Below are 13336 nucleotides of genomic sequence, written 5' to 3'. Positions count from 1 at the left end.
GTGTGATTCCAGAATGGCATCATGTAACGCTACAAACACCGTAATCGGTGATTGATAAATAAAGCGAGGAGGATTTGGGTGCAAATATGTAATTCCCCATTCTTGCATATTTACTGTGATAAATACGCCAGGTAATCGCTTGGCTTATTGAGCCAGCCATCTACAGGATGCTCACCAAATGATCCAGTGGTCGAGGCTGACAGCAAGGCAGTGTGGGGTCGAACGTGCAACGTTGTGATGTTTCAGGGCGTGCTGACCTGGAGAATTCCTGCCACAGCCCTGAAGCAATGGCCAGATGACGCACATAATTAGAGGTGATGGACAATGAGTGTACTTTAATTGGACAGGATGTGTCAAAGCGACTCACCAATTTTACAATCTCAATCATCACCAGCAACTGCACAACGAATATGGAGAGGATCTTGGGTGACATTTTGGATATTTTTCCAGAGCAGCACTCTCATTCCCATCTCAAGTCTCCCGGAGGGCATCAAGAATCAAGACTGCCATTATGTGTACACCAGATCAGGTAAGACAAAGCATTACCTGCCCCCCCCCCCCCCCCGGAGGTCATTAATGGACCACCTGAGTATTTCTCACAATACGATCATGATGTGACAATAATCCTGAGACAAGCTCATGTTCTCAAAGCTTCCAATCAAAATCTCCTCACTAATGCTACCTTTAGCTATATTTTCAGCCAAAAACTTTGAGGTGCTAATCCAGTGCCATTATCACTAGGCCACCACTATACAGTCATTTAAAATTACCTTTTTGTGGGATTTAATTTTTCAATTATTTGTCTTCGATGGCTTATGAAGTTTGGGATGGGTTGTGTCTTTGTACTCTCGACCGTTAGACTTCAGTGACCTTGTTCAACAAATGCATTGAGACATCATGATGCATCATGGTTTGAATGGGACTGTCAGTTTGGTAATAACCATGACTATTCAGTTAAACATTACACAAGCAAAAGAATTGCTGTTGTCCACTTGGTTAGGGCAGTATCGGAGCTCGTTTCAGACTTCACCTACTCGGAGGAAAGCATTTCTGCAGAAAAATCTATGTTTGGCAGGGTTCAGGCTCGAAACTCAGGACCTGGGCAAACCAAATCATGACGAGAGAGACAGAGACGGAGACGGAGACAGAGAGAGACAGAGAGACAGAGAGACAGAACGATGTGAGTCCTGGTGCAGTGATTCAAACAATTACCCGAATCTCGCTCTTGAAGAAAGTGAAAGTCAGTATTCTACCAGAAATAATCTTAAAATCACATTTGGGGTATCATTCTCTTGGAGTGTTGCCAAGTAACATCAAATTGTTGAGTAAGGTGTGAAAGGCTCTTAAGCTTGACCCCTGTCATGCAGGCTAACGTTTGGATTGGCACTCGTGACAAATAACCATTTCTAAAACTGACGAACAAGCAAAAGACACCACCCTATTAGCTCAACGTTTTCATCTGTTATCTATCAGTTGAAAGAGACACAGTTTGAAGATGTGGACTAACGATCCCAAAGATAAATTCACTTTGAGATGTTTTGACCGTCAATCTAAGGGAATTTCAGTTTGACCTCCAATCGGAGAACGAATGGATGAATTACGTGATCTCGATAGTTCGATGAGCAAGGCATACTACCTGTGGCGATAAAGCCCCACACAATTAACCAGCGCTGTATAAAGAGGTGAATAGTTACAACTACAACTAATCACCTAATCTTGACGGAAGATGCTACCAAGTCATGGCATGTCTCAACACAGAGCATGTGCAGTGGATGTTTATGGCAAGCATCTGAAATTTGGGTGTCACAAAAAAGTCTGTGTTCAATATAAAGCAGCATTTACATGTGAACGTGCATACATGAAGTTGCATCGTTTTTGGCCCCATCTCTCAATGGTAAGGAATCACTTTAAAAATTATCGGATTAGGATTCAGATCAGGATCTTCACTAGAATTGAATCATTGTCCTTGTCACACACCCAACCTGCCTGCCAAGTTTCATCCAAATCCGTCCATAAACTTTTGAGATATCCTGCACACAGACTGAGAGACAAACCTCCAGACCAGGGGTGAAAACACAACCTCTGTCCACCTTCGGCGGAAAAGGTATTAGTCACCTGATGAGCACACTTTAGGCACAGCCATCCCATCAAACTCGGTGCTCCATCTTCTCCCTTCTCGGCAGTTTCAAACTCCGATGACATGGAGCATTCTGTGCAGGCTGACAAGCCGACCAGGGTCAGGCTCTTTCGAACTGCATTGACATCCACAGCCTTCTGGGTGTGCAAACACTTCTTACCTGCGAATCGGAATGAAAATGCAAGCATAACACTGCGTTCAGACAAGTCATCATTAATATGTGACAAAGGCCTCATATATATTTTTTACATACACAAACAACTTTTCCTAACAACAGGACAAATGAGTATGTCAGGCACATGCTTCATGAGATTTTAACATTGAAGTGGGAGAGGTCAATGAATGACCATGTTTCAGTTTGGTTTGTCCCTCAGGGGGCAATTTGAAAATTATGATTGCATTTACGAGAAGGTGCAGCACCACAGAGAATATGTCAGGCGAGGCCACCCAGCAGTAGCTATTGACAAAAGTGAAAACACGTTAAACTGGAAGTGCACCCGGTGGAGCGCATACCTCCGCCACGCAATGCCTGATCCATGAGAACATATCGGGCCCAATACATTTTTGAAATACCATGCTATACAGTACTGTATCGGTTTTGGTCCTATCTCTCAATGGTGAAGAATCACTTTAAAAATCAAATAATTCTCGTATCCAGCTCCGCATTCGGATCTTCACCAAAATCGAATCAATTCGTCCTTGCGACACACCCAACCTGTCAACCAAGTTTCGTCCGGATCCGTCCACAACTTTTTGAGATATCTTGTACACAGACAAATATACAGAAAGGGGTGAAAACATAACCACCTTCACCTTCGGTGGTGGAGGTAATTAGAAGGGCACGCGGCGGAGCACATACCTCCACCAAGCTGATTAGTTTCCGTTTTGTATCCCACCGATAGGCCGGATCTGGATTTGGATCTGAACTGAAATTCAATCGGCTTGTTCTTGTCACCTCATCAACTTATCCACAAAGTTTTGTCCAAATCAGTCCACAACTTTTTCAGATATTGTGCTATATATCATTTTAACCTTCTCACTCAATGGTTAAAAAAATCACTAAAAATTCTCAGATTCAGATCCGGATATGGATCTTCATAAAAATCTCATCATTTTGTCCGTGTCACATACCCAAGCTCTCCACTAAATTGTACGATTCCGTCCACAACTGTTTGAGAAATTTTGTTCACACACAAATCGGGTTCAGAGATATAGCGATAGAATTTTTCAAATCAATATACACCGGTATTGGAATTCTGAAAAAAACCGGTATACTGAAAAAAACAAAATCCCGGTATATCACCAACAAATCAAAGAAAGGTGTTTACAGTCCGTAAATACCGTACATTATTTAAATAGCTTTGATGCACTTGAGTCTCGGCTAAACATGGAACAGGAACAGTGGAACGCATGTCAAGACGTAACGGTAAGTAAAATCAGTACGTTTTAACTTTTAACCCTCAGCATCAGAGCAAGCAATCACGTTTTCCTTAGCCCTCGTGGCTGGTTTTTAAGCAATTGGCAATTGGTTATTATTTTACATGAATCAGGTGTGCTTTAGAAATCCTGTGTCCAGTTGTTGATCTGCGATAGCGATACCGGTATGAAAGCGAAAGATTCCGACCTGTGTCAATTACCAATTCTGATCTTACTGTAAAAGAGTCATTCGATCTGAAATCACCAAATTTAAGAAAATGTTCCCAGTTGACCCCCTCAGATTTACTTTAAACTTTCATAAAATAGTTCCCAGGTATCAAAATGAAGCTACGTAAAATTTTAGGTCCATAGATGCAATCAACTCCAAGATATTGAGGGTTGAAAATGTGGTTGTGGCCCTATTTTTATGGTTTTTGCGAGCATCACAAAATGAACGGCTACTTTTAAACTCCCACAACTTTTTAAATATTAATGCTAGAGCCTTGAAATTTTCAGAGATTATTCTTCTATAACTGCTTTGTAAGAAACAAACATAAAACAGAGTATACCTCTATTAAATTTTATGATCTGATCAGTTGAAATCTAGAAAAAAAAAATGTTGGTTTTGTATGAAGACCCAACTTTGAGACTCCATAGATTTTTATTGACCCATCCCAGAAGCTTGAAATTTTTCCATGTAATAACTGTATGGTCGTAGTATTCAAATACATGTTTACTTTTCTTAATCAGTCATATATAATACAGTCATGATCCCTCAAAAATTGAAAATTTTCATTTTTCCCCAAAATTCAGGTGAGGATTGCAAATATATGACAAGGTATACCACTTCAAATTGTTCACCATTGGAAAGAGCATATTCAAGTTTACAAAAGTGTCAAATATCAAAGTGGTATATTTTTTCAAAATATATTTTCTATTTTTTTAAAAACTGTTGTTAACACAGTCGTGAATACATGAAGTGTGTGCATGGTGTGGGCACCATGGTAATCATGAATGATCAGTTCTATTATTCAAATTCATAACACAAAAACATATCACATACTGCATAACAATGAAATAAAACATTTCACGTAAATGATTTGAATAGGTCCTTGATCTGCTTTTCTAAGTCAGGTGCGAGCTTGTACTGCCTCCCAGTTGACGTTAGGGGAGCATCAATAACTTTCATCACATGGACCAAAGGAACCCAACAAATGTCCTCCTTGAATGTAACTATATACACTGCTGACATCAGCAGATCAGCCACTATTCCTGAGTTCTATTTTTTAGCCCCAGCCAGATGAGTTAAGCTCTTGCTATTTACAAATGAGAAACAAAGAATTACAAATTCAAATTTCAAAGTATTGTGTTCATGGTATCCTAATAGCAGATATGTATGTACATTGTATATACAAGTACTACACATATGTACTACATGTAAAAGGACTGTTCATTAAATACCACACACAACGCGCACAGCACTGGCAGAACATCATTTATTCAAATATTTAAAAAATATTGATAGAAAAATTATACCACTTTGATATTTGACACTTTTGTAAACTTGAATATGCTCTTTCCAATGGTGAACAATTTGAAGTGGTATACCTTGTCATATATTTGCAATCCTCACCTGAATTTTGGGGGAAAATGAAAATTTTCAATTTTTGAGGGATCATGACTGTATTATATATAACTGATTCAGAAAAGTAAACATGTATTTGAATACTACTACCATACAGTTATTACCTGAACAAATTTCAAGCTTCTGGGATGGGTCAATAAAAATATATGGGGTCTCAAAGTTGGGTCTTCATACAAAACCAACATTTTTTTTTCTGGATTTCAACTGATCAGATCATAAAATTTAATAGAGGTATACTCCGTTTTATGTTTGTATCTTACAGAGCAGTTATAGAAGAATAATCTCTGAAAATTTCAAGGCTCAAGCATTAATATTTAAAAAGTTGTGGGAGTTTAAAAGTAGTTGTTCATTTTGTGATGCTCGCAACGACCATAAAAATAGGGCCACAACCACATTTTCAACCCTCAATATCTCGGAGTTGACCACATCTATGGACCTAAAATTTTACGCAGCTTCATTTTGATACCTGGGAACTACTTTATGAAAGTTTAAAGTAAATCTGAGGGGGTGAACTGGGAGGCCTCCGGTGATATGAGGTGGAATGACTCAAAAGAAAATAATTTTTAATACATGTTGAAGTTGTTAGTAAAATAACCGTTCTCATCAGGGGAAGGGGGTTGAGCAATCCCCGTGTGATAATACTTTGAAAAAATTATCGTGCGTCAAAGATGTGTATGCTATATTTAAATACGTAATGGATCATTGCATATTTTTGGAACATGGTGTAAAAAAAATATATATTTAATTTAATTTTTAAAAATAAAATCGATACACCGGAATATCAATATCGGGAAAAAAATAATTCCATATCGACAGTCTCTCCAAACAAACAAACAAGCAAACAGACGGGTGAAAACATAACCTCTGTCTATCTTCGGTCGGCAGAGGTAAAAAGAGAAAATAAATAACAGCATATACGTATATTGTTACAGATCTAGAATCTGGGGTAAAATGGGCATAGATTAGAATAGTTATTTAATTGTGCATATTTGAATATGCTTGTAATTACTGCTAGGACTGCAATGAAAGAGAGTATCGAGCACATGTTGAGAGAGCCCCTATCCTCACCTGCCCAAATGTTTGTGCCAAAGATCCACATCCTGCCAACCCACCCTCACCACCCTGTATTCTGCAAAATTTCTCTGATGTGCATCTGTCTACATGTAGCTTTCCACAACTGGCAGCAATAAAAACAACGAGCAGCAGCTAGTGGCCCACGTGGCCGAGGTGGGGAAAAGGTCACCCTACGAGGTAGGTGGGAGCCATGCCGGCTGTGCAGCCAATGAGAGCACCCCACCGCTGACCCAAAGCCCCCATTCCACCCCTCAGATGGGGGTGATAAAAGCTCAATGGATCGATCGCACACTCTCGTTCTCTGGGGGCATGCGCGATCGTTCTCTTTGGCTGCTGCATCTCTCCCTCTCTCATCCATTTGGCATGCATTGCGTCCCATGATTTGTGGTGCGCCAGTGGTGGCTAGTGGTATTCCCAGGCCCGGAGGGAAGAACGACATGCACCTACAACCCAGGCTGCAGCATGCCAGTCTGAGCAGTACCAAGACTGCGTGCGAGCAGGGCTCACGCCACAGGTTCCTTTATCTCAATCTCCTGCTGCATCTCATCCTCCCTGAATGAAAGGACAAGTTTTCTGTTGAAGTCCGTTGTGGTCCCAAAGGCAAGTTGGGATTCGGTTTATTACTAATTTGTTAATTATATTCGTCACTTTGTGGCTGTGCTCTTCTTCTTCTTCTTCATATCTTCCCCATTTTGTTATATTAATCCCTTGTCAATGAGAATCTGTGTGTGGTCATTGGCCACAGGGCTCCATAGCACATCTATCTATCTATATATTACTAAAACTCTCATCTTGTATGTATGTATGTTCCTGAAATACAGCCAAAATGGTACACGATAGCACCAAATTTTTGGCCCAAATTACTCGCCATTCTCCTGTGGTGTGCAGTATCAAGTTTCGTTAAAATTGGGAAACGAAAAAAAATTAACAAATCAATTCCCGATTCAGTCAAGTACTCTTCGGGAGAATTTGATCAATGCAAACAACCTCAGCGGTATAGTTCGCTGGAGCTGTTTTTTTTTTCTTTCTTGAAATGATTTATTTTTAAAATCTCAAACATTAAGTAAGACAAAGAACGATTTATTCTTAAGCATAAAATAAACCGCCATTTTGATCTAATACTTCCGTGTTCATTAATAAATAAAATTGTGTTGAGAAGATTATGCACAATAATTTCTTCGACTTTCTTTTCTCCGTTTATTTTTATTTTTATTTTTTACATTGACATGCAATATCAAGTTTCGTTCAAATCAGGCAACGAAAAAAATATTATGAAAAAAATCAATTCCCGATTCAGTCAAATCCTCTTCTGGAGTATTTGATCAATGCAAACAACCTCAGCGGTATAGTACGCTGGAGCTATCTTTTTTTTTAATGATTTTTTTTTATCAACCGCTGTCACAACGGGAACCCAACGGGTTCACGGGTCGTCTAGTACATTACGAAAACTCTCATATTGTATACATGTATGTATGTTCCCGAAATACAGCCAAAACGGTACAAGATAGCGCAAAAATTTTCAGCCCACCTTGCTCACCATTCTCCTGCGGTGTGCAGGTTTCAAGTTTTGTTCAAATCGGGCAACGGAAAAATTATTAAAAAATCAATTCCCGATTCAGTCAAGTACTCTTTGGGATTATTTTTCATCAATGCAAACAACTTCAGCGGTATAGTCGCTGGAGTTATCTTTTCTCTTTTTTTTTTTAATCAACCGGCAGGGTGGCACTGGCGGAGCAATGGATGGACAGCACAAGGGGTTTAAACTCGAACCCCACGACAAATACACGGAAACAGCAACATAAAATAAACATGGGTATTTAATGAAAATATAAATATTTACAAGGGTAATTCAAAATGTAATAAAAATACGTGAAGTAAATTAAGGTCTAAAGTCAAGGCGCCTCTACACACGGACTTAAATACAGACAAGGGGAAAACGAACAAAAGAAAATCCTCCCTTTATTTTGGCACTTAGCTTTGTCCAGAGATGGTCTTTGTTGAACTTTGAGATTGAGGTGCTTCGTCCTGCGCAGGAAGACGTGGACAAAAAATTACTCCCGGTTGGGGGTGATGGTCATCTCTGTTTTGACCGTATCACATTGAGGATTTTTCCAACTTTGAAGACACGTGACTCGATAACCAGGACGAATTTTAAAAAACCGGCCAGACCAAAATTTAGATATTGTGCCATATTATCAGAATCCGAAGAAATTTCGAAGATCAGATCACAAACGGCGGAGGAGATAGATTTTGAAAATAGATGATTTCGCAACTTTGGAGTGACCTTGACCTTCAATCGGGTCAAAAGTCATACCGTCGTGCATCACTCATCGACCCCTACCTACATACCAAGTTTCATCAAGACCGGGCGAATTTTTTTTTGACCGTATCACATCGACGATTTTTCCAACTTTGAAGACACGTGACTCGATAACCAGGACGAATTTCAAAAAACCAGCCTGACCAAATTTAGATATTGTTCCATATTATCAGAATCTGAAGGAATTTCGAACATCGGATCATAAATGGCAGAGGAGATAGATTTTGAAAATGGACGATTTCGCAACTTTGGAGTGACCTTGACGTTGACCTTAAATCGGGTCAAAGGTCATACCGTCGTGCATCCCTCATCGACATCTACCCACATACCAAATATCAAGAAAATCGTAAGAAAAAAATGGGGACGTACGGACATCAAGACCGGTTTTATGAGGTCATCTCTGACGAGATGACCTAAAAATGGCACCGAGCCGTTTTTTGGGCGGGAAAGGTACATGATGTAATTTGTGAGGCGGTATTCAACACCAGGGCTCACCAACCACCATGCGGCTTCATCGATCACGCCTGCCGATGCCACGGCTTTACAGAATGGCGCCGTCTCTTTTGGTGATATACATGAGGCTTGGAGGTCCGTCTCATATGACCCAACCAAGAGTCAATGGCCAGCGTCTTGCTCCACCACGCAAGCCAATTTGCCTCAGCACGATTTCGATAATTATGCAGTCTTCTTCATGCGTCGAAGGAAAGCCAGCCGTAAAGCCCGATCTTACATATCATCTCCTTGCTCTGTCATCTCTCCACCAAGTGCGTCCCTTACACCAAACTCAAAACCAACCAACAAATCCAAAACCTCTTCCTTCTCACGTCACACGCCCCTCAATCATCCACATCCGGGCGTGGCTTGCTCGCACGGAACATGAGAAGGCGGGGCTTCTTGTCTGCTTGGACTTGCAGATTGCTTGTTATGGTTGTGGTCGGTATAAAAATGCACTTCTTTCATGGCTGGCTTGTAAATACAACAACGTAAGAGAAGGTCACAAGGGGCAATTATCTACTGGGGGAAATTAGTCTTAATCCCTATCGAACACACACAGCAGCACCCCCGTGTGGTGACAAGTAACACTTAAGCTCACAGTTTCCCGACTTAATTTACATCGAGATGTCTCCTACACGTCCACGGACCAAGCAACTCCATACAATCCTAACTTTGCCATGAAATTCCTCGATCTACCCCCAAAACCGTAAAAAAAAAAAATATATATATATATATATATTCTCAAGGACAGGAAAACACCAAAGTTGGATTTTTTTTACCAGAATCCGATTCCCTTTCGTGTTTCTGTTTCTTTGACTTCTTTGGCATGTCTGCATCGACACCGAGCTGAATGCCACCTGGTACTCGCATTTATCTGTTTCTGTCTGATAGACAGAGGGAGAGACAAAAGGGGAGATTGAAAACATTGACAAAGCAATCAACAACTTGCAGTGAATGAGTAGTATGACTGGATAAGCATAGGGGTATAACTGGATAAGATAAGATAAGATAAGCTTATCCTTTTAGCACGGATAAGCATAGGACTGGATAAGCTTGTATCCTACAGCAATGAAAGGGGAATAGTCCTGAACCAACAAAACGTAGCACGAAAGCTGGTCCTTCCCTGTGCAGTTTCTATCCAGTCATACATTTTCCCCATTTTCCTAATGCAACTGAAAGAAGTCATATTTTTGGCTTTCCAAAGAGAAAACCCATTTTGAATCCTCATATATTCACCATCACCGAGACAAATCGACAGTCATTGAGCCTTTGAATAAAAATTCTGAAACCATGCGACGTTTCCAGATTCTACCTTTTACCACTTACTTCCCATATTCTTCCAACATTCTTTCTCTCCTCTGCTAAACTCAATCTGCCTTTAGCTCTCTCAATCCTCCCCTATTTTCTCAATTTCCTCTTCCCAACCACGGAACTTAAAGAAAAAAAAAGCAGATAGCTGCTAATTGTAACGTTCAGAGTTCAAATCTCCAGTAAACTCCAAATGCAATCTGCCGTCATAGCACCTTGTGGGCAAGGTGCCATGTCTTGGAAAATGTCACCCTTCAGCAGGAGAGCCATTTTACAAATGGTTTACCCAAATTACCTTGCTGGTATTGAAGAATACAAGTTTATCATTCAAACGGTGCGAGCACTTATGCACCTTGCCTTCAGCGATGAGCAACTACATCCACAGGGCCTTCTCTCCACATGTGTGCAAGAATAGCAGAATCTTTGTCCCTTTCCCTCCCTTTGATCTCCCTCCAATTGGGCTATTTTATGGGCATTCAATGTATGTGTTGAAACAGAAATGTCAACGTTGTTTTGCCACTGTCAATCGAGCAAAATACTCATAATTGCAATAACCTTTACTGCAACGATGACAACCAAAACTACACAGCAGTCAAAACGAAGCCGACTTGAGTCTCACTCTTTCTTGTGCTTTTTCTTCGTTTGTATGTAGCACAGAGCTGCACGGTAGTATCATTGACCGAGGACGTGGCTCTCTGCTGGTTATGGCAAGAATTTTGAACTTTTTCATGGTGCCAACCATGAACTCTCCTACTCTTTGCGAAGGACACGGTGGGATCTTTCACGTCCACCAACGAATCCTGGCAGATGCGACTCCCGTTTCATGTCCATCCGAGAGACGGCACACACGTTGATGAAACACCCTGCCCGTAGTCGCTTGGTGTTGGCTCAGTGGTTCGGGTGGCGGCTTGGGATCCTAGGGTCCTGAGTTCAAGCCCCGTCGGCCGCTGAATTAATACACCAGGGGGTTGACTCAGCCCGTCATCCTTCCGAGGTCGGCGAAATGAGTACGAGTTCCAGTGTGTGTACCGGTAGAGGGGTACTGCATCAGCGACAGAGTCGCGCTTCAAGAAATGATAGCTACCCCGGCAGCTAAGCTGCCATACGACCACCACCCTGCCCGTGAAACACCAGGATGGAAGTTTATAGCCGGGTCGGGGGAAAAAAAAAACCCAGGCTCGACAGCTTCGAGGTGAATGTGCATTATCTCTCGGCCATCATGGCAGCACGTTAACATCAATAATAACACAATTTCCTCAAACAAGGATCTTCAATGCAACAAGGAGACCATTAGGCTGATAAAGCCTGTGCAATGGTTGCCAACCTCTGGTGGTTTGTCCGTGCTCTATCCTTTTAAATGCCCAGCTGAGTAAGGAGGAGATCGGGACCACACTCTGTGCAGAGAGTTGGTGATGCTTAAGCAGTCTCCTTGGCAATTGGACTCAATCCTGGACGGGTCGCCACTCCGACACAGGACACCAGCATGCTGGCACTCATTCTGCCGACCCCGGAAGGATGACAGGCAGAGTCAACCCCACCTGGTATTAATTCAACAGCCGAGTGGGATTTGAACTCAGGACCCTGGGAACCAAAGCCCACGACGCTATCCATGAAGCAAACACCAGGCAAGTAAAGGAAGGAAGCAACACGCACCATATTTATTAAGTACTTGATCCGACTCGGCCGGGAATCGAACCGTCGACCTCCCACATTCACAACGGGACATAAAAACCGTTACACCACCGAATCTGTATAAATACTCCACACTCACCGGATCTCAAAAGGGATCCGAAAAATAGATTTAAAAAAAAAAAATAAAAATCTGACAGTCATTTAGTGAAAGGCCAAACCTTCACCAAAACCCAAATGTGGACTCAAAGCGACAGGCCCAAAACTAGGCCTCGTCTTAACACAAGACAAAGCAACATTGTCACAAAAAAACCATCAAAAAGCAATGAGAGAGATTTAATAACACAAATAACACACCAGGATGACACTTTATGTGAGCGCTCTGACGGCGAAGCATTTCATACAATGCCAGTCCCATGTAGCCTGTAGCCTACCTTCTATAACATCACGTTGGCTTTCTTTCATCTTTTTTCTTTCTTGCTCACGTCCTCATCCGTCCTTTTTTTTTCTTCCTCTCTTCGAAGTGACGTGTTTTCAGACCGTGACAATGCGACAATAAATGAGGAAATCCACTTTGAAAACGTGGATGAGAAAATAAAATTCCGATGCTGCTGCCGCTGACTATATCACCATGGTGGGCAGTGACCGTGCAATATAGATACAAATCGAAGCACACCTTTTAGCACGAACCCAGCAGGGCGACCCCGACCCGACGGAGCCCCATGTTGTTCTTTCTCTCCCTGTTTGCATTTCGAACAAATCAATTTGTTATTTTTTTTTCCCCCCAATTTTTATGTCGGTGCCTAAAACAATTCCCTGCACCCGAGAAGGAATGGGGTCGGGGATCATTTAATATTACCTTTCATAAATCAACAAAAGCTCAAACATGGTAGAGTGGAAAAAAAAACAAGATAAATCCAAAAAAAAAAAACTTTTCTTTGAAAACTTTCAAAATTATTTCTTTTTTTTTGATCTCAAACACTCCCAGGCACTCACTGGTTAACCTCTGAAAGTTTCACGAAGATATGTTCAGCCATCTCTGAGATAAATGGTCACACACACACACACACACACACACACACACACACACACACACACACGAACACACACGAACACACACGAACACACACGAACACACACGAACACACACGAACACACACACACACACACACACACACACACACACACACACACACACACACACACACACACACACACACACACACACACACACACACACACCTCTTCGAAAAAATCTAATATGGAATAGGCAAAGCCGAGAAGTGAACGTAGAATTCTTCTTACATTCGCT

At 41.4% G+C, this 13336-nt stretch overlaps 1 protein-coding gene across 1 annotated transcript in view; it reads right to left on the bottom strand.

The window, feature by feature from the left end:
• The window catches only part of LOC147011462 (ubiquitin carboxyl-terminal hydrolase 16-like), a 93583-nt gene extending 80972 nt beyond the window's left edge, over positions 1–12611 (bottom strand). The window contains exons 1-4 of the mRNA XM_085858007.1: positions 12382–12611; positions 9867–9971; positions 2116–2297; positions 176–279 (exon numbers count right to left, since the gene is read on the bottom strand). Of these exons, the coding sequence (XP_085714133.1) occupies positions 176–279; positions 2116–2297; positions 9867–9957 (377 nt within the window). The 5' untranslated portion in view covers positions 9958–9971; positions 12382–12611. The remainder of the gene's footprint in view (positions 1–175; positions 280–2115; positions 2298–9866; positions 9972–12381) is intronic.
• Between the last annotated feature and the right edge of the window lie 725 nt (positions 12612–13336).

This window comes from Eptatretus burgeri, chromosome 15, assembly GCF_056783735.1.
Source record: "Eptatretus burgeri isolate ZD-2024b chromosome 15, Ebu_testis_v1, whole genome shotgun sequence".
NCBI lineage: Eukaryota > Metazoa > Chordata > Myxini > Myxiniformes > Myxinidae > Eptatretus > Eptatretus burgeri.
The sequence above is the reverse complement of the archived record's forward strand: the minus strand, read 5'-3'. Positions and strand labels throughout refer to the sequence as shown.